The 21,820-nt window shown below is 43.3% G+C and overlaps 1 protein-coding gene across 4 annotated transcripts in view; it reads right to left on the bottom strand.

Annotated features, from left to right (window-relative positions):
- Positions 1-2,002: 2,002 nt before the first annotated feature.
- Positions 2,003-21,820, bottom strand: part of rnf220a (ring finger protein 220a) — a 150,728-nt gene continuing 130,910 nt past the window's right edge. For 2 of the 4 annotated variants that reach the window (XM_044023544.1, XM_044023538.1), the window contains exons 9-15: positions 16,523-16,715; positions 16,375-16,430; positions 15,851-15,965; positions 9,201-9,312; positions 6,493-6,687; positions 5,943-6,017; positions 2,003-3,037 (exon numbers count right to left, since the gene is read on the bottom strand). In XM_044023544.1, coding sequence (XP_043879479.1) covers positions 2,966-3,037; positions 5,943-6,017; positions 6,493-6,687; positions 9,201-9,312; positions 15,851-15,965; positions 16,375-16,430; positions 16,523-16,715 — 818 coding nt within the window. In that variant the 3' untranslated portion in view covers positions 2,003-2,965. The remainder of the gene's footprint in view (positions 3,038-5,942; positions 6,018-6,492; positions 6,688-9,200; positions 9,313-15,850; positions 15,966-16,374; positions 16,431-16,522; positions 16,716-21,820) is intronic. The other 2 variants (XM_044023559.1, XM_044023551.1) reach the window with 1 other exon arrangement.

Genomic DNA, 21,820 nt, shown 5'->3' with positions numbered 1-21,820 from the left:
AGGTATTTTAAGGGCTCCACTGTCTCAACAAATGAGCCCTTACTAATAGTTGGTGAGGTTGAGTGGGAGGTTTTTCTGAGGTCGATGGCAATATCTTCAGAAGGTGGAGTTAAAACCATTCTACAATGTCATTCAGGGCAATAGATCCAGGGTTGCATTTATGCAGCATTATTAGCAGAAATTAGATACACTATAATAAGTACATTTGCTAAAGTGCATCATTGATCTAAAGTGAAACATAGTTTGGTTTCTGCAGCACTTATAAATGGTCCTGAGACAACTGAGGCCACCATTACGCAACACCTCGATTCTACAGAAGCACAAATGGACATACTAACCTAAGTGTGTGTGTGTGTGTGTTTTTAAGTGAACGCTTACTACAAATGAAGAACAGCCGCACTCACGGAGTGGTTAAGAGTAAAGAGTTGGGAAAGAGGAAGCAGGTGGTTAAGTGGAGTTCTCACAATTAAAGGTTATGAATTCTTACACACTGGACCTTTAAACAAAAACATCATTGAACACTGACAAGCCGTGCCTTTAATTCCTCACATTGTGAGGTACCTGAGATCTGTGATATAACAGAAGCATAAATCATCAGCTCAGACTCCCAAGGACTAAAAAAAAAACGAAACATTGAATTCCTTCCATAGAGAATTGAATTGTAATTTAAACAAGAAAAGCCAACGGGGTGATTGAGATTTACAATCATTTAATTAATGTCAAATGTACTTTACAAACGGGAAAGACATGTACCATTTCCAAGAATATACAAGACACAAATTCATTCTGACACAAGCCTCTTGTGCAATTTGTCATCTTTGGGGCAGGTTTCGAATCAAAGAGGAAAATCAGAGGAGCGCGAATGCAACAGCACAGCCGCAGTTTCCTCTTCAGTGTTTAGTTTTACCAAGCAGAATGTGTAACTACTACAAGCAAAACCCAGAGGGAACAGAGTTTATTATTAATATTATTATTGTTATTATTATTATTATTAATAATAACAATAATAATAATAGTAACGATAATAAAAAGAAAAAGAGGTTCATTCGTGGAGGTGAGCTCGGCTGTCATGGCATTGTTGTCCACTCATTCTTTTCTTGCCCCAGAATTATGTCTTGGTCTAAAAAAATAAAAAATAAAAGGAAAGCAAACGATAAATATTTCAGCTGTTGGGCTTTTTGCAGTTTCACAGTGGATGGAGATGATCGACCAGACGTGGAAAAAACACCGACACTGAGATGAGACGCGTATGAACAGAACGTGTCGGTTGTTTTCTTTCCTTCAAGTGAACACGGCAACATATTTCATTAACCACCCCCAGTTGTGTCAACAGAACCACTTGTGGTATTTGAGAAGTTTTATTTTTTTCGCCTTTTTTTTTTTAAATCAGCATTTCTTACAATACAGACATCACAGAATACATAGTTTTACAAACACAAAGCACACCACCACCTTGGCTGCTGCTGCTGCCATAGAGGGAAAGAGGAAATGTTGTGGTTGCCAGTTCAGCCTTAGCCATCCTTCGTTTTCACGGACTTCCCACACCATCGTCATAAATTAGAAAGAATCTGCCCCATTAAGAGTTGCCATTTTGGGACCTCTTTGCAGCACAGCAGTATGAAAATGATGGAAAAACTCTCTTTTGAGATGTGTACAGGTTAAAAAAATGTGTTTAGACTATGATCTGAGCATGTTGTAATTCTAACTGAGAGGAAGCAGAAATGGTGGTCTAAAAAGTAAAAAAAAAAAAAAAAAGAGGCTCAGCTGGACGTTGATGCAACTAAAGGAACAGTTCCACCACTCTGCCTGGGCAAGAGGAATCTCTCTAGTACTCCGCAGAAAAATTACACCACCTAAATCTTGACCATCTAGTCTCGAGTAGTTTATTATTACTTATTTTTTATTCCTGTACAATGAAATAAAACTTAACAGCTCTTCAAAGGATCTTTTTTTTTTTCATTTAAAAATACAGAAGGCTTCTTTTACTTGAGCCATTTTTTTCCCCCAAAAAAACATCATTCCCAAACCCTTCCAACGAAAAACAGGACTTTGATATTATATACTTCAGTGTGTGTCTGATGACAACATGAGCCTGTTTTTGCATCTGTGTGTGTGTTAGTGTGTGTGTGTGTGTGTGTGTGAGTGAACTCTATGTCATTTACACCCAACATTGTAAACATACATAGAACTATATTACATGTGCTTGCGCTGCATCTTGGAGGATTTTGGTTTACTTCACTAGAACACCACAAAAGGGGAAGAGGGGAGGAGAAGAAGAGGTGGAAGAAGAACAAAGAGTGCCAAACTCTTTTTTTCAGGCTTGTGAGGTTATTTTCAGTTTGGTTGAAAGCTCAGTTTTAGTGGCCCTTTTTAATATTCTCTTAACGGGTGCAGGAAGGTCTGGTTTTCTCTGGAATAGGGAAACGAAAAAGAAAAAAAAAAAGAGGCTTTCTCTCGAGACGTTGCAGTAGAGTCCGTTGTTATGCGCCACTTAAATGTTGAAGACGAGCTGGGGAGGGGGAAACAAGTCTATATATTCTGTATCAAGAAGTTCCTTCAAGGTCCAGCTCCAGCAACATGAAGCTACCGTGTCTCAACGGGGCAGAGTCAGGTGTTGGGTGTCTCCATTGTCTTTCACAGTCCTTCAGTGGACACTGCCCCAAGTTACATGTGGAGGGAGTCATGTCAGTGAGGAGGAGGAAACGAGAGCCTACTGACCAGTGAGACCAGTTTTACCGTTTTTTTGTAATGAGTAGCCAGACGGGCAGTTTTCAACCTCCTCAAAGATTCAGCAGAGTCTCAGAGAGAACTGTCCTGTCTCTGTTCACTCTCTGAGGGGATTTTAGTTCCAATCCGGACCACAAGAGAGTAGGAAAATAGATGGGAGTTTTCAGTGGGCGATGAAATCCAAAATGGAGGAAGGGGCTGGAAGGGAGAGGAGGCGCAGGGGAGGCAGTGGTGCTCCTTACAAGTAGACGCGCCTCAGGTCTCCAGGAGAGGTGATGGTGTTGCACTGTGGACACAGCTTCTTGTTACCCTGTGATGGAGAGAGACAACACTTCTCAGTTAAACACTATAACCTCCACAAACTGACTAATATCTAATGTGCAAGTGCAGCTTTCCCCAGACTTCTGCACTCAATGAACACAGCTGATCAATATGGAACTAACTCAGACTTAATGCAGAGCACATTGAGTAAAATGAGTCCAGCTTGATCCTCCTCACTGTCATTTGTCTGGAGGATTTCTCTTGCTTGTAAAACTTCAGAGGGTTTGCTTTTTTTTTCCAAAGTTGCGACATGATTCTTTCATTTAACCAAACAAACGTACGACGACATTAAGAAACAACGACACATCTTGGAGTCATCGTATTTAAGTGGCGGCACATTTCACCCTTGTCCATCACTCCATATTGCATTCTTCTTCACAGAATTCATTGGCAGATTACAGTGTGTTGTGTGAAGTCGCTGTCAGAGCGATTACCATCAAGCCTACACACCCTGTGGTGCAAATGCAAGCCAGATCGGGGGTTTAACCGCTCCAAACCGTACCGTACCGTGACAAGCTCATCCCCTGAATCGAATTTCAAAATTCAAGCTCAGACCAGGATGCGACAGGCCTGAGCCGAGTATGCAGTCACCACAGTAAGAGCCTCACATATACAACAATCTACAGCTGCTTCTCTGCAGCCGAGGCCGACTGTTTGCCACGTGCAGTAAAGCTGCAGGTGATAATGTGCAACACAATGCTGACGGTGTAACAACACTCGGACTGGGTGGTCTTCTCCACCACTCGGCTCGTTCTTCTCTCACGTAACATTCCTGCCAGCAGATTTCACATATCAATGAGAGCATAAGTGTAAAACGAGAATCACCTCCTCACTGTTGTGTTTCTACGGCAACAGCACTTATGATACACAGATCTTATGATAATAGTATTATTTTATCTTGTACTACATTTGCTTTTCGTTTTTAAATAACCGTGACTTTTTTTTGAACACAAAGCTTTTGTGTCAGATCGGTGTAGAAAATGTGCCAAGTTTGTGTGCGATTTTTCAAATCCCTGCTGGTCAACAATATGAGCCCACAGATTTATAGGCTTCTTTTCACAGTAAGCCCTTGCATAAGTCTTTGCAGTGGGCGAAGCGGCGAAGGTGCTCTAAAAAGGCGAGCACTTGTAGTCAAGAGGACTGAGTTGGTACAGGAGTCTGACTGATGTCACACTCTCCTGCTAAGAGGATTTGCACCTCCAGAGAACTCAGAAACAGTTACTTCTGAGAGAATAAAGAAGAAGGAGAGAGGAAGTAGAGGATGTATATTGTTTAAATAGATGCAAACTGTACATATATATATACACACACATACATATATATGTATATATATATACACATACATATATATACACACACACACAAGTTATACTAAACTTAATAAAGATTCTTTATCATAAGTGTCTCAAAAGAAACCTGTGGAATAACCAGCTTAAAGCAACATTATACAAAACTATGTGTCGCTGTTTCTCGGTCCAGTAAGTAAGTAGTACTTAGTAGTACTAGGATCACTTAAAAAGACTTAAGTAATAAGTGCAGATATATATTATGCTTGCCTATTTTAAAATGCACAATACAATGTGGTGCACAATGATTCCAATATACAAGTTGAAAAATAAAAATGCCAGAAACAGAGAAATCTTGCAAAACTTTCAAAATAAAAGTGACGGGTTGTGAGGTGCATCCACTGCAGCAGATGATTGAAAGTAACAAAACAAAAAGGGGACCGGAGTAACAGGAAAACAATTTGTTTTGCATGTCTGTTGAAAGTCCTGTTCCCTTGTTCAGTGCGGTCAGTAAGTGTGTGTGGGCGTGTGCCCATCACGCTTGCAATCCAGCTGCCTTGCTCATTAAAGCGGTAAGGGGTTGGATTGACGTTAACTAGATTCCCAGGCATTTACTTTGATCAAGTTGGCTCTCCCGTTTTATAGCTGTCTCCAGGCTACGAGTTTTATGTCCCGTATATTAGACCAGTGACGGCAGCAAGTACGTGTGCACACACCGAGTACATAGGTACCAGGCGGATGGAAACAATGGTCCTCATTCAACGACCATTTCTCATTGTTTCTCTTTAAATTTAATAAAATATGACTGCTGGTCTTCATCTATCAATGACTCAAATCATAACAAATCTTGCAGGAAAGACTGTTCATTAAAAACATGTAATTAGTTATTTAATGCATTGTACTGTTAAATATCAATGCATTACATCTTCTAATCTGGTCCCTTAAGTAAGCCAGGAGTGCTAATTCCAGTGTTATTTCAAAATACCAAATACAAACGGAGCTAATGGTAGGGCATCAACGGTCAAAAAGAAGGAAGAAGACGCTTTAAGAAAAAACTGGAAAAGTGGAACAGGAAATGAGGACGTGCAGCGAACAGCAGAGCAGTGAGCGGAGGCCAATGAGGAGTCTGTTTATCCTCCTCCAGCAGGAACACAGTTCTCCTCTATGCTCCATTTACCACATTAGCACCAGCTAATTACACTCTACTGAAAGCATTAAACCAGCTAATAACCAACCACTGTGTTAGATCGTGTGTGTGGACCCGAAGGCACTATGACGAACTCACTGGAGGTTTGAGTTGACCACTTTATTACAACCATTTAACAGGCCTTTTGGGGACCATTCCATCGCAGCCTCTCTTACTGAGCCCTGGAAGTGTTTGCATTGTCTAGATTTTGTGTGTGTGTGTGTGTGTGTGTGTGTGTGTGTGTGTGTGTGTGTGTGTAGGCCTTTAGGTGTATGTGTGTGAGAGAGCTTTCATGAGTCATTTGAGGAACATTCCATTTAACCCTGTGCCCATGGAGCATGAACACAGAAAGCCACCGACTATGAAATAAGGCTGCCATAATTGTGTGTGTGTGTGTGTGTGTGTGTGTGTGTGTAGCGTACCAAAGTCCTGAGCCAGCATTCTTCACAATGGACATGCCAGCACTGGATGGAGGTGAGTGGCATCGTGTAGGAGTCCTAAATAGGTAGGAAGGAAGAAGAAAGAAAGAAAGAAGTATAGAAAGAAAGAAGGAAAGAAAGAAAGAAAGAAAGAAAGAAAGAAAGAAAGAAAGAGAGTTTATTGTACCAAGTTCAAAGGACACACATTGAGACATTACAAACGACAGAACACGACACATTCCCTGACCAACCAACGCCAATCAAACACTAACCATCAAACGGCACAGCCAGCAGCCACAGAACCACTGAGCAAGGCAGCATGGGTGACAAAGAACCGGCAAACCTGCAGGTCACACACACACACACACACACAAAGGCACGATATCGGGCAGGCAACAAGCAGAGACGGAGGGGAGCAGGCAGAGGAGAAGATGAGGGAGAAAGCCATGAGTGAACCCATTTTGATGGGCGCTCTTTTCTTTTCCTCTTGAAAAGAACGGAGAGATGGAGGGGAAGAGAGGGAGGAGGGGGAGTGGGGGAGGGAGTGCCTTACCCTCCGTAGAGGCTGTGGGAGGAGCCTCTTTGTGCCGCTGCCGTAGCCACCAATCACAAGGCCCCTGTACAGACAGTACAGGCCGAGGGGGAGGGACTTAGGCTGCCTCTCTCCGACCTCACTGGCCAGTGGCCGGGGCCCTGGCCACGCCCCTAGGCTCTTGATCTCCACGCCTGTCTGGAAAGCAGGCTTCCTCTGCGGAAGGGAGGAGGTGGGGGGGTGGGAGAGGAGAGGGGGCGAAAGGTGGCAGCTAATCGTAGAGCCGGGTTTGTACTGGCCACACGTGCGCACACACACACACACACACACACTCTCTCACACACACATACTGTAGTGCAACGTGGACGCGCGTGTGGATTCGCAAACACGCAAAACCACTTGCACAGACGCAAGAACGCGTGCCACATGAGGTGTCACATGAGACATGAGCCAGCTAACACACAGCATCTTCACTGCACACTGGCAAGCTGAAGCAAAACACCCCATAATACACACTTAAAGTTCAACTCACTTTTCATATTCCATCTAGACTATAAATTTGTACGTCAGGAAATGGATCAGTGGTTAGGGAAAATATAAAATGTGCCACCACAGGTGCTGATGTTTTAAAAGATCACCATATAAACAAACGTTGCTGGGTTTACGGTGTTACTGTACAGATGTGAATAATAATAATGATTATCACAACATCATTGTCAGCAACAGCTGGTTGTTTTCTTCTCAAAACGACTTTAAACCACAATTAACTGTTTTATTTTTAACTTTCACTTTCTTTATCTATGATTCATCATTTCTTAATAAATAAATTCCTTATAATTGATGAAGTGACTATTATCCAACCATGAGAAAAAATGTTCCAGCGCTGAATAACCACATGGAACCTGGATTAACTCTTGAATTATTGATTTTGGTGCAGATTCATTACTATCAGAAAAGTGCACTATGGGCCTGTGCTCTATGAGTTATTAGTGTTTTTATCTAAAACATCATCCTGTTTTTATTCCATGACCTTTGTCTCATTGTGATCCTTGCATTTTTATTTTAATTCTCTATTGTTATGTGAATAAATGGCAGAAACACATCTGGGAATCTTAACAAAGTTGAGCGGGGCTTCTATAAATGACCAGTAGGTGGGGGTAGATATCCACTGATAGTTCAGACGCAGAAATGATGACAGACATCTTGAGGCAACTTGGCAACAGCGGGACAGAGAGCACTTGTTTCCCACTTATATACAACTACCTGAGCATTGGAGAGATATGGTCCATAACTGCATGTGTTAAAGACTCAGACTCGACAGCTGTGCTAAACGCAATAACTCAGTGAGTCATAGCTGCGCTCGAGTGTTTAGTTTGCAGACGGAACCTCCAGCTTCTCTCACTCCAGGTGTCAGCGACTTGCTAATAAGAGCAATCTGATGACTTTATGATCAGATGCACGGTGACGGGGACGGAGTGCAGTGACAGCATCAAAGACAGACAGAGACAGATTAGATGCACGGCGTCCTGTGCGTTTTCACTGCAATGCCTGTGTGTGCGGGAGACGAGGGACAGTGACAGATGAGCAGAGAGGAGCCTCGCGTCCACGAGGCACTGAGTGATCGATCGCTGTGCCTTGCCCTCCGTGTCACCTCGGGCGCCCAGCGACCTTTAGGAAGCGCAAGCGTCAGGTAATTACCCACTTCCCTCAGTCACACACACACACAGAGGAGTATGACACAAAGTGGGGAATGCAAACACTAATGAAGGGGGTGTATGTGTCGGGTAAAGTCACATCTCGAGAAGCATCTGATGAACACTAATACTGATGGCGTCCCTTATATCGTCAAGAAACGACATATGGGTTAGGTCATTGATCAGGGACTCCAATCAATCCCTAATACCTGCTGGGATGCACAACAGCATCATTTCATTTTACAATACAGTGCTACTGGCCACCATATTATGATTCCAGCTGCTGTCTGTGACTCCATTTGTAAGCAACGTGAAGCCTTAAATATGTCATTAAATAAATGTACTTAATTGATTTCTCAGGTTTCCTTCCAAAACATGCAGATTAGACAAATTGGACACTCTAAATTGACCGTGAGTTTCTTGTCCAGGGTGAACCCTGCCTTTTGTCCTATGTCAGCTGGGATTGGCACCAGCCTCCCCCTCATGCGGAGGATAAAGCGGCAGAAGATGAGTGAGTGAGTGAGTGAGTGAGTGAGTGAGTGAGAGTAGGACTAAAGGAGTATTTTATTTTTGTTCAACATTCCTCTCATGAAGTTCTTAGTTTAGATCAAGTGGTAAAGTGAAATAATTCAACAGTCTGTCTCTTCTGCCAGCAGACAACTCTGTCAAAGCCATGCAAGAGCAGAAGCCACCACAACACAACAGGAACACACCAGCACCCGAACAGTCAGCCAGGAACTACAGCGATGACATGCTCACTTATCCAGCACACGACAAAAATACACAAACCGACCGAGATTTGGTCAGAGTAGGGAAAAAAACAACAACCCCAAGTCGCTTTTAACTTGATGAACAGTATGAGATAAAAGTGAGGACATAGTGCTGGTGAAGCTTGCACCACCTTCCAATCATGTCAACCATTCACCTCGCTTGTTTATGGTGCTGCAGGAAATGCTAGATGCGGTGCTTTCTGGCGACAAGCACGTCGTCGTGACGTGTACAGAGACACGATGTCCGTATGAAGGTTATGCTCACCATGCAGATGAGACACTTGTATCGGTCTCCTCTCTGTATTTGCTTCTCCAGCTCTCTGATTCGAGCCTTCAGAGCCTCCATGGTGGTGGCTGTGGACTCTTCCTCCGTTACCCTGGAGCAGAAATAGAGAAATAGACAAGAATATGTGTTTAGGTGGGACATTAGACAGCAAAAGGTTTGATTTCACAAAGCAAATTTCAGTACAAAGCAACCAGAGACTTTCTTCAGTCCAACCTGGGGTTCTTTGTTTGACCAGAATCCAGATCACTGGGCCGTGGCAGGTAATATAAATAAAAATAAAACCTCGAGCACCTGCTGTGCTGCAAACAGATCGAACACAAACAAGGAATAGTGATAGAAAATGTTTCTACTAAGTTTGTTCCAAACACAAGATTGTTAGTGCAATGTTAGTGTAGTTAGGTTACATGTAGGCACGGGCGACGATGAGATTCTGAGAGTAAGATGACCTTCAGGAAAATATTACGGCATCAGGATATTGCAATTACAGCTCTGAAATGTCACCTCCTCGGGTCATCACGCTGTACACAACCTGAGTGATTAGTGGTTTTAATAGCTTGACTTTTTAATACCGCGGTATACCCAGTTATCGGCCCATGCCTGGTTATAGATTTGTATTGTATCTTGTGATGTACTTTTTTTAAGTACCGGTTCAGGCGCCATTTAAGCACCAGCACGGTTTTACAAGCATCAGAAAAAACTCAACGATACCCAACCCTGCATGTGATTATGGGCCTTTCTGCCATGGAAACCTGCTCTGGCATCTTTAAAGCCTCCTATCCTTTCTTTGACTCTCGGTGTCCAATATACAATATAGTATGACATCCTCCTGTTTAACACAGCTGTATCCCCATAGGCCCCATTCCAGGCCAGATTTACAACTTCAGCTCCCTCCCTTATTCATTTCCACCACCCTTTCCTTTCAGACTCCGCCCTGCTTTTCTACTCCTCATTCTTACACGACTTGGACTTTAACTTAAACGCCCCGTCATCTTTCCTGACATCTAACGATAGCGTTTCATCCGTCACATCCATCCGTGTTATATTTTCCTATCTAACCTTATGTCCATCCGTCTCTCAGGATTTATTTCCCTGCCTGTGTTTATGTCGCCCTCCCTTCATCTCTCTCTCCCTCTCCCCTAACTCCTCCCTTCACTCCGTCCACACGGTCCTTCCTTTCTTTCCACATCCGAGCAGCCACTGATTGATGTGTAGCACGATCACAGAAAATGTGCATTTAACACTGTCCGGCAGCATTTAACGCTGTCCAATAGCATATGAAGCAGCCATAAGTAAATCAATACAGCCGACGCACGGACTGTAGCGCTGATGATGATGATGATTTGGCGCGGGGAGACGAGGCCGCGCGAGTCAGCTGGTGTTTATTATAGCTATCCACTCATTCTCTAGAAAGATGCAATAGCAGTGTGTGTGTGTGTGAGTGTTTATGGTGATGTGGTCATTTTGCAGCCTGATAGCTGGCTGATCTATGGTATTGATCTGGATGAGGAAGGACAAGCACAGAACGGGAAGGGAGGATGAGCGCAAAAGGGAATTATAAGTGGCTCTGTGTGTGTGCTTGTATTTGTTACCTCTTGGGGACCTTCTCTGGCATTAACACTGACCTTGTCAGGACCAGTAGAACTCATGGAGACCAAAACCTGGTCCTAATGAGACTTGAACTGAGGATTTTAACTTTATTTAGATTAAAGGTTAGGGATAGGCATTAACCGGTTATCGTTAATGCTTTGTTTAGGTGGTGTAAATGAACGGGAGATGCAATGCATGTCAATGCAGAGTCCTTAAAAGGACATACACACAAACCTGAGTGTGTGTGTGTGTGTGTGTGTGTGTGACAGAGGTGGCTGTCTAGGATATGGCTTCATTGACTGCATTCTCAAACAGCAGAGGCTACAGGGGAAAAGGAAACATCGACTTTCTCAATTTCCTTCCTTGTGTTTCCTCATGTAAATAACAGTAGCTTTACATCTCACTTCTGTGATGTTTGTCATTGAATGCCCTCATCATTTACACTTTTTACATCTTTACATTTACTGAAGAATTTAAATACTTCCAGCACCTCAGTATTAAGCTGATCTGTGCAGTTTAGCAAACGAACCATATGGCCACATAGAGTCATTTTCCTTTCTGGTAGAAACTTGTTTGGGAGCGACAAAAACTTTCAAGGCAGTTGAAGTATATTTTTAAAATATGACCAAGAGAACTCATTTAACAGAACAGATTTAACATTTGATCAAAAATGTATCGGATTAACACATCAAACAAAAATGACGATATCAATTATCTTTAGTACAAGTTTAAAGGTCTTATCCCAAATAATGAAAATAAACTGTAACACAGGGAGGACACATGTCAGGATGTCATGCTGTGTTACTGAGGCTCCTCGTCACTTGTTTTTGGTAATCAATGTTTCTGCAGGTCAACTCTTGGCTCTGTGTTTGAAATGGCGTCCTTCAAGTCAGTTTGATGACAAAACGGTCACCACACGAGGCAGTAGGTGACCTTCTCGGGCTCCTCTCGGTTACCCCTTCACCCATCCTGGGTCTATAAAGTCTGAGTTTGTGCTCTGGGCTTGGCTCGCCTCTCTATACCCTATAAACTGCTTTACCCTCTCCTCTCACAAGTCCCGAGCTTGTAAAAAGCCATTTAGCCTTGATTAGCCTGCTAGCTTATAAAGCAGCAGTGGACTCTGGCCTGGACCGGTCTGAATGGGGGTTGTCCCTCAAACAAGGATGTCTCTTACTTTTAATAGCTCCAATAAAGCGCTCTGTCGCAGACAACACTCAGTCTTTCTAATTCCTTGTCCAAAGCAATTTTCAGGAAAAACGTTTCTCTCTTAAAGAAGTTATTTCAAGTCTCATCTTCTCCAAATACTCTTTTCTGTGTCTCTATGAAGAAATGACTCATTTAAATCACATTGTATCAGTTATCTAGGTTTCCAATTAGATACATTTACCTTTTAGCAGGAAGGGAGATCTAATGGAAGTATAAGAAGCAGAAGAGGATGATTTTGCAGGGCAACGGAGAGAAAACACAAAAACCCTCTCTGGGACTGAATGTGACACAGAGATAAACAGCCTCTCAGCCGGCAAGAACCACGAGTAAAAATCCTTGAGTTTAAGGCCATTAATACTATTTCTGTATGTGTTAGTCACTGATTTAGACTGGCTCTGGGGGTTTCAACATTCACTGTGCTGGAGCTAAAACAGGAGACTTCATCTCACTCTGGGAACCAGGCTGAGAAAATATCGGGATGTCACGTTACTGACAATGACTTCAACTAAAAATGTAAGATATTCTGTCCTACTCAGCGGGTACATTCACGTAAACGTCTGGAATCTGTGATATTAATGTATAAACAACACAAATATAGAGATGCTGACAGCGTTAATTACGACTTGCTGCTGTAACATGAACAATAAAAATAAATCCTGTGGTGATGGTGATCGTACAAAAGACTTTCAGTTCACTACGAAAGTGCGGTGGGTGAGAGGACATCAGCTGAGGAGACGGTCTCTCGCGTGTCCACGGAACAGATTGTGCTCATGCGGTTCAGGAATGTGTCAGAGACATGTGTCATCAATCCACTACTGGACCTTTTTATCAATGAATGTGTGTGCTAACCGACAAAACTGTGTTTCTATAGGCGTCTGTGAGCACAGCGGGACAAGGCAGTGGCCTGACCAGTTTTAACTGAAGACGAGGCACTGCTCTGAAAACCCAGAGCCACCACAACACTGAAATTCAACCCCCATTCACAAACTTGGTGCTTTATAAATGCTGTGTACTAGGGATGGGACAAAATATCGATAAAGCAATATATTGTTGTGACTTCTGAGATGGGATTATTGATACTGTGTCACCAAATATCGATGTTTTAATTTCAAGAATACAGTGCTCTAAACCGATGTTCCCATTTCCACTTCCATCACTCCATTTACTTTTAGGTACATTTTGTTTGCGATATATGGTCATGTGATATATTGATCATTGTAAAATCATATACTGTGATAGAATTATTGAAGTACTGAGTGAATCTCACCCCGATTGTGAACATGTTTGGGGTTAAAACAGTGACACTGCAACACATTTTGATCCTAAGTCATGTCTGTGGCAAAAAGGAAGCAAAAAAGCCAGACAGAGACAGATAGATTCTATTTAGCCTTCTGTCCTCGACATGTGTGGGGCTATTTCTCATTTCATTAGTGCATGTGTGTGTGTGTGTGCAGATGAAGATCTCTACCATCCATCTCAATCAGCCCTGTGTCTTAATCTACTGTCTCCCTACATTTGGGCCTCGCTCAGCTTCCAAATCAACACAGAAACAAAATGAAACAAGTGGGGAAGAAACAAAAAAAAAAAATTACACTGCAATTACATTTTAAGAACATGTTTTGGCACCTTAATCCAGCAGACATTTTATCTAGCAGGTGGGAAAGATACATTTCTCACATGTGTGCGCTGTGAAAATAGCAGCAGTAAATCTCTTTAGGGCATCGTTCTCTGCAGCACCCTGTTAACCGAGGCCTTAACTACACTGACACACCATGATAAAACATTTAAGTCACTATTGATTTCCCTTGCCTCAGCCCAATGTGTGTATGTAGGTCTCAGATGGCAGAAGGGAAGGGGTGGGATGGGGATGGGGGGGTTGTCTTGTAAGTGTCTCAGAAAAATTGAGACAGAGGAGTGCAAGGAAAGAGAAATGGGAAAGAGAAAGAAAAGAGGATGAGAGAGAAAGATGCGGCTTAGAGACGGAATAATACAGAGAAGGAAAGAGGCAGAGAGTGGTCAGTGTGTGCGTGCGTGCATGTGTGTGCGTGTGTGTGTGTGTTGGGGTGAGGGTAGGAATCTAGCTTCATCACTTCCAAATTGAGGACAGATTCAATTATTTGCAGAAACCACATGGAAATCTCTCTGCATTGTTCCAGCTGGAGCACCAAATTTGGCAGCAATCGCATTGGCAGCATTGGAAGGGCCATTTATCTTAGAGGGGAAACAGCGTCTCGGGCGCCGCACGTGTATATGTATGTACGTGTGTGTGTGTGTGTGTGTGAGTGAGTGTGTGTGTGAGTGAGCTCATTTATCTTGCAGGGGAATGAGCAGGGGAACGAGGACACCCCGGGAGGCGACCAGATCATTACCCATCTGGGATCAGAGACAGAGAGATTTCACTAACACTGCCCTGTTCGCTTGCTCGCTCGCTCTCCCTCTCTCTCTCACACACACACACACACACACACACACACACACACACACACACAATGTATCAATGTAACGAAAGGAGACAAATCTCATTTTCATTTGGGGACGGGGGGCCACCGAAGCTCTACAAATGCGGGCATTTATAGCAGGCAGAGAGGAGTAAGGCAGGGAATTGTTGCAGCCATCCCGCTGACTGCTTGTTCTAATGCAATCATTCTGCATCTAGCACCTTTTTTTTTTTTTGAATGATACTTAGATTAAGGCATGTTGTGCTCCAGGTGGCCACTAAGACCTCAGCTACAACATGCATGCTGTAGCATCCACAGCTACACGAGATCTCCGACATACGCTCTGATTGATTGTGTAAAGGGGAAATTAATATTTATGATTCGCCTCATGGAGGATTTTAGCGGCAGGATTTACAAGCGATTTGATTGGAATCTAAAGAGATTTGGCTTATTGCCAGGAATCATTCCCTTTCCGTCATTAGTCTGATGTAATGTATGTTCAGTGGCAGAATTTTATATAAAAAAATGTCTTCAACTCTAGTAAGTGGCTTACCGGCACTGACATTTAATCACAATCAGATTTAAGATGTCATCTAACAACGACATGATGAAGCGGACTCGGCTTTTCAAAGCTGCCGTCGCAGAATTTCAACCCCGACTGGAATTCAATTGTGGAGGAAACATTGAATCATTTCGAGTTTTGCCTTTTGTACTGAAGAAATCATGTCAGAGGAAAGGGAAAGAGGGCCATCACTCTTATGGTCCCTCCCTTGATTTTTACGTCTTTGTCAGTCTTTACACTAAAGTATGCCCTCCACCCCACTCCTGAAGACATAAAAGCAGCAGGAGTAAAAAAAAAAGAGAAGAAGAAATAGAGGGTTGTTAATCGGGCTGTCGCCTAACTGCAAAAAATAAATGCTGCGATAGTAACAAGCCGACCACAGTGGATGGCAAGCAACTGTCACTAATGCACTTGACGGGACGTGACCTCACTTGTCATTCAGACTGGTGTGTGTAATAATATCATATATTACAGCAGAGGAAATCCTTTCACCACAAAAGCCCTAATTGTTGAGTTCCGTCCCCAAGTCACTGAATCCTAACATTTTTGGATCTCGACAAACATTTCCACACATGACAGAGGACAATCTCGACATCTCTACAATGCTCATTCCATAATCAGGTGTGATGTTACATTTACCGTCGGATTTTGTGGCACTAAAACCACAGCTGCACGTGAAAAGCACAAATTGACAGAAATGTGTCCCCATTTAATCATTCTAAGGCAGCTCTGTGCTCAGAGAGAACTCACACGACTTTTTCTCCCACTCACACTCAAACAGAATCAACACACAATGTAGAATTTATCAGTGTGTGCATTTCTTTTTGAAAACCTACTTTTCAATCTCACTGTTTTTACAGGTGCGCGGGGCACAGGAGGAGGAGGAGGAGGAGGATGAAGGAGTGCTGGGGTCCGTCTTGCTGCTCTCTCCGTTGCTTGTTGAAGGCATTTCTGTACACACAGAGGCAACGTGGTGAGTGGCAGCGCATCGCTGAACACCCTGACTAGTCATCTAAATCATCCGGAACAATTCAGCTAAATTGTGAACTTTAAACACGTTATAAAGTGAGGAATAAAAAAGGAATATATAAAAAAGGAAACGTTTAAAAGATTAAAATTCTATATTCAAGTGAAGGTCCAGGCTTAAATGAATGTGGATGAAACCAAACGTGCACATATATTAAACAAAGGTCAAACCATGATGTTGAATATATGTTCCAGGAATACTAATAACTATAATGCAGACTCTTCAATCCCATAATGACTCGCTGGGTTTTAATTCAATACGGAAAAGGAAAACAATGTTAACACATCATACGGATCACTTGTGAGTGTGAACGGCTGGATTGTCTTCACTTACCGTCACTGGCCCATTTAGAGAACTCGGGTGTTATTCTGTTAGAAGGCATCCCACCACTGCAGAGACACAAACACTGGGATGAGCATTATGAACTTTTGAAAGAAGAAAGAAGAAAGAAAACGATCATTAGAAAAGTCAAAGATCGTACTTGAGCACAGCTCCCCGTAGCGCCTCCCTCTCTCTGGCCTCTCCTTGGTCCTCTCCGGCTCCAGAGCAGGGGATGATGTCGGCCTCGGTGTACTGGGCTTTGCCGTACTCCAAGGTGTCGTCTCCATCCACGTCGAGGTCGGCATCGCTGTCCACCATGCTTTCCTTCATATTGCACGTGGCAAAACCTGTTCCTGTGAAAGCAAGACCGTTTTCAGAATTACCTTGACACGCGGTCAAACCTGCACGTGGCCTAATGTTCAAGCTACCGAGATTAGCCCAATACAATCACTTTAGACCATTTATGAACGTATGACGCTGTTAAAAACAAATGTGTGCCGAGACATTTCAAAGACAGAATTCTCCAACTGTGTAACAAATATTGTTCTCCCGAAAAGAAGAAATAAACAGCCCAAACATGACTCGGCTAAAATGCTTTTGCTGATTCACATTTACATTATTACAGTCTGTGTATAGTGAAGCATGCGACATATAGGATTGCAAAGTTTTACTCAACAGGTGCGAGGAGAAAAGAAACAACATTTAGACACGGGGGGGGGCAAGTGATGAAGACTGACACCTTACTATCAATCACTGAGAGAGAGGCAAAGACAGGAATAGAGGGGGAGGGGGGCAGTGAGAGAGAGAGCGAGAGATAAAGCAAGTGATGAACGCTCAGACAGACCCTCAACACGGCCCGACAACTCCCTTCAGCTCCATTTAGCCACAAAGCCACAGAGTGTGTGCCGTCTGTCACTTGGAGGCAACTCTTCAGTGTTTGTTTGAGACTGTCTGTCCCTCCGTCACTTTGACCCTGTCCTTCCAAACCCTTCAAGGTGTGTGTGCGCGCGCACGTGTGTGTGTACGAGTGTGAGTCTGTCTCCCTGTCACTTAAAACATGTCTATCTACCGCGCGAGTGAGTGTGCGCATGTCACCAACACCCCCCGACCGTAGGCACACGCACGCATGCACACACATACGTGTGTTTCAGTTAAGATGCGAGTCTGATGGTGTCTTGCTCTGTCTACCAATGACAGGCCTGACAGCCATCTTATTTACACCTATCCCAGTTTCTACAAGCTTTCAGTGCATGTGTGTGTGTGTGAGACCAGATACCAGCTAGACAGAGTTGACAGCCATCTTATTTAACCCTCTGTCCCAGTGTGTGTGTGTGTGTGTGTGTGCTTCTCGATACTAGACTTCCTCTCACAGTTGGACTCGCTGCACTGCGGCGTCTTTGTCAAAGTCCAAATCAGCCACTTGGGCTCATCTGCGAGTTTTCTGCTGGGACTGAATTATCATCCGCTGCTTCTCGTCTTACCCCGACTCTGTTAATCCTTTCACTCTTACTCTGGAAACCATAAAAAAATGAGCAGGGAGACAAGAGAATGTGAGCACTGAACGACTGAGCGCTGCTGTGATAAAACGTGCCACCAATGCTGAGCCATTTTACAACAAGCCCATGGTTTTTAGTGATCAAATAAAAAGGACCTTTTAACTTTTATTTGGTCTCGGCGGCAGCGGGAAACATATGGGAACAATGGCTGAGCGGTGTAAATCTAGCAGTGTGTGCAGCATATTCTGCTCAGCTTCAGGTTTTCAGAGCAATTATGCAGACAAAGTAGTGACATGAGGACACACCTGGACAACTGCGCATGTTCACCTTCTATTATTTGTTCCTTCAGTGGTACCATGCTCATGTTCCAGGGCCATATCTAATCAGACTATTGCTAAACTGTCTTTTTGAAGCCTAGATCGGATCATTTGGATCATTTTTGCAAGTCGCACACTGTGTGGTGTCTATGTATCTAATGCTAAACTGTTTATTTTAAAGCTGAAACAGACTTTTTGCCCAAAACTTTAATTATAAATTCAAGGGATGTTGATAATATTAAAATGGCATCGTCCCCTTAAGTCTTGCTTTTGCCACGTTTGGCCAAAAACAATTACGAGGAGACTGATGACACAAGGAACTGCATACTACTGTATTCAAAACAAAGAATGTCATCCACCCGTTAGCTTTCTTGTTTTTTAAGCAGTGGTATATACATACATACAGTATGTCTCTGTGTGTGTGTGTGTATATATATCTATATATATATCTATATCTATATATATATCTATATATATATATATATATATATATATATATATATATATATGTATGTGTGTATGTATATATATATATATATACATACACATACATATATATACATATATATATATATATATATATATATATATATATATATATATATATATATATATATATATATGTATGTGTATGTATATATATATATATATATATATGTATGTGTATATATATATATATATGTGTGGCTGGCAGGGTTTTCACCAAGTTTTAGTTTTTCTGCACTTTTTATTTAATTATTCTCTAGAGCTTCAACAATTAGTTATTTATCAATCAGAAAAACCCTGCAACAAAACTGAATTTCACAAGCTCTGATGTGTATCTGTTGTCTGCTTACCAAGAGTGAACGTGTGTGTGTGTGTGTGTACACCCAGTGCTTTTACCTGTCCCTAAGTAGACTTGGCAGGCCAATCTAATCTGGCTAGGGGGAGGTCAGCCCCACTCTAACTGCCTTTCACTCACATTATGCTCCAACGCACCCACCATTTTTTTACTTATTTACCTCTCTTTATTCCGCCCTTCCTTCCCTTTTTTTTTTTGCAAAATCATCTTTACCCTCCCATATTTCCACTGCCCTTGCTTTCCTTCAGTCTCCATCACTCCCTGCTCATACTTGACAGGATCACGTTCACTACACACACACACACACGTGATCTCCGACACAGCCGCCAGCGTCGCCTCATTATCATAACCAAGTCCTGAATATTGTCAACTGCTCTCCACATGCTAACTTTTATGTTTTAGGGTCCACATTACATGACAGTGACATAGGAGACTCTAATTTACATACACATCACCACAAAAAAAACCACAAGGGTAAATCTGAAGAGACGGCCGGGATCACAGGAGTCATCGGGCTGCCTGGGAGCCCAGATGAGCCCATCGACCGATCTCGGCGATGTTCCGTTACCATAGCAATTATCGCAGCCCCCTAAGAAGTAGAGAGGGGGGTGTGTCAAAGGTCATCGCACTATCTTTCTGCCATTTACAGGTCAGAGACGGAGAGAGAGGCATGGAGACGGGAGGAAAGGGACACGGACACAAAGACTTGAGACAGCCATCTTTGAAGTCCAGTTACAAAGAAGAGATTTCTCTCTGGGCCATCTCAACCTGCAGTAATCCCCCTCTTCTTCTCCTGCGTCTCTCAGGACTGCCTCGAATCAAACCTCGGGATCTGTCTGTCAGCCTTTCCATCTGGCTCTTGCATGCGACACAAAACAATTCCACTATTCTGTTGCAAACTCAAACAACAGTTTGCCAAAAGTAAGTAGTATTGTATTTGCATAGAACAGACAGTGCACTGGACTGTGGGACACTTTAGACTATAGACCGGCCTTTTGTGGGAGAGCTGTCATATTACCATCTTCCTTTTTTCTTTTAATTTGTCTGATAAAAAAAATCATTCATGACCATTCATGTTTGCATACAGTCTATGGTGCATCGCAGCAACCCTGGACGCTGGTCAGGTCAGCAGGCATTGACAGGGTATCAGAGACTCAAAACTCAAGCCTTAGATTAGCGCTAAACAAATGTTTCAAGCACACTACCTTATCGAGGCACATAAAATAAAACAAAAAATGTGGTCCTAGTCATCCAGACTCGTCAAATACAGACATTTCCATGTCTTGATGTAAAGTTATGAAGTGTAAATAGAGTTACTTTCCAGCTCATAAAACTGAGACGTAGACAGTCCAGTAGACAGAGGAAGAAAGCTGTCTGTCTGTGCGGGTCCTTTTAACCCGTCTAAGCTGGTGCGAGACACAGAAGTCTTCCCTCACACAGAGTTGAATCATAAAGTGATCTTGTTCGATTTCTCTGCCCCCCCCCTCCTCTATCCCCCTCCCCCCCTGCCCCTTGAAAGAGCCTCGTTCTCTCTGCCTTTCTTCCTTGCAGTCTCAAAGGGAGGGGAAGGATGGTGACACTTCACAGAGGGATCAGCCCTCTCTTCATCGCCAGCTGAGCAGACCCCCCACAACATCTCTATATCCGACTAACCTGCCGAGAGCCTGCTGGATTCAGTGGCGACTGTTAGAACCATTGAGGAGCTTTCAAGTCAAAATCCACACTCTGAGCCTTATGTGTGTGTGTGTGCGCCTTTTAAGTTGCTCTCCCCAGGCCTCCTCAGTTATCTGTGTCACATCACAAGGTGCCCTATTAGAGCGTGGCAGAAGGGTCCTGTGTCTGCTCGTTAAACGACGCGAGAGAGATGGACGGATGGAAGGAGCGTCGTGGGGATGGATGGACGGGTGGAGGTGCCACCTCCCACCCCACAAGCTCCTCTTTGGCATGGTTTAGTTGAGATTTCGACATTGATCTGTCTTGTCTCCTCTCTCTGGCCTGCAGAGAGGGAAGGGGGAGGGGGGCGTCAGGTGAGGCTCAGCATGTGTGTTTAACAACGGATCCAACAAGGAGAGCAGGGAGAGAACAGATAAAAGTAAAGGCACTGCAGAGAGAACGTAAATGAGCCTCTTTTACCTCAATCTGTGAACGTCTTGATGACTTTCATGTTCTTTCCTGTCCTGCCTTTTCTGTACAATTTCTGTTACATTCACTTCATAACAGGTTCTCATTGGCCACAACTAAACTATCAGCAGTGAACAAGCAGCTCTATTAAAACGGCATTTCAATTTCAATCTCAAAACAGAAATCCCTGCTCTGATTTCTCTCGACAGTGACACTTTCTGGAACTAAGCAAAGACCACAAAGAGACCATTTTCGGACCCAAAAAAGAATGAATTAATTGAGAAAATAATGAGCAGATAAACTGGATTAGAATGATGAGTGGCAGCTCTAGTTGAGATTACACTCCTCAAAAGAGGTGCCACACAGTGACGGTGACATGGAGCTAAGAGAGAAGCGTTGTGTTGTGTCACAGAGCAGCCGCTGTGCTCCCCAGCGACCAGCTCTCCCATCCAGTTCTATAATTGCATTCCTGGAAACACACACACACACACGCACACGCACACGCACACCCTCACACACAGAGTGGTGACCAGCGGGTCAATTGCCCAGCTAAATGTGTTTTCCTTCCCCTTGCTAAGAGGGTTGTGCAGGGCTGAGCCAAGCTGAGCTGGGCTGACCCGAGGCCAAGCCACACTGCCACCAGACCACAGGCACCATTACTGCTCCCTGGCCAACACCGGTCA

The sequence above is a fragment of the Solea senegalensis genome, linkage group LG1 (assembly GCF_019176455.1).
Source record: "Solea senegalensis isolate Sse05_10M linkage group LG1, IFAPA_SoseM_1, whole genome shotgun sequence".
NCBI classification, from domain to species: Eukaryota; Metazoa; Chordata; class Actinopteri; order Pleuronectiformes; family Soleidae; genus Solea; species Solea senegalensis.
Note: the sequence above shows the minus strand (reverse complement) of the source record. Positions and strands in the feature narration are given on the sequence as shown.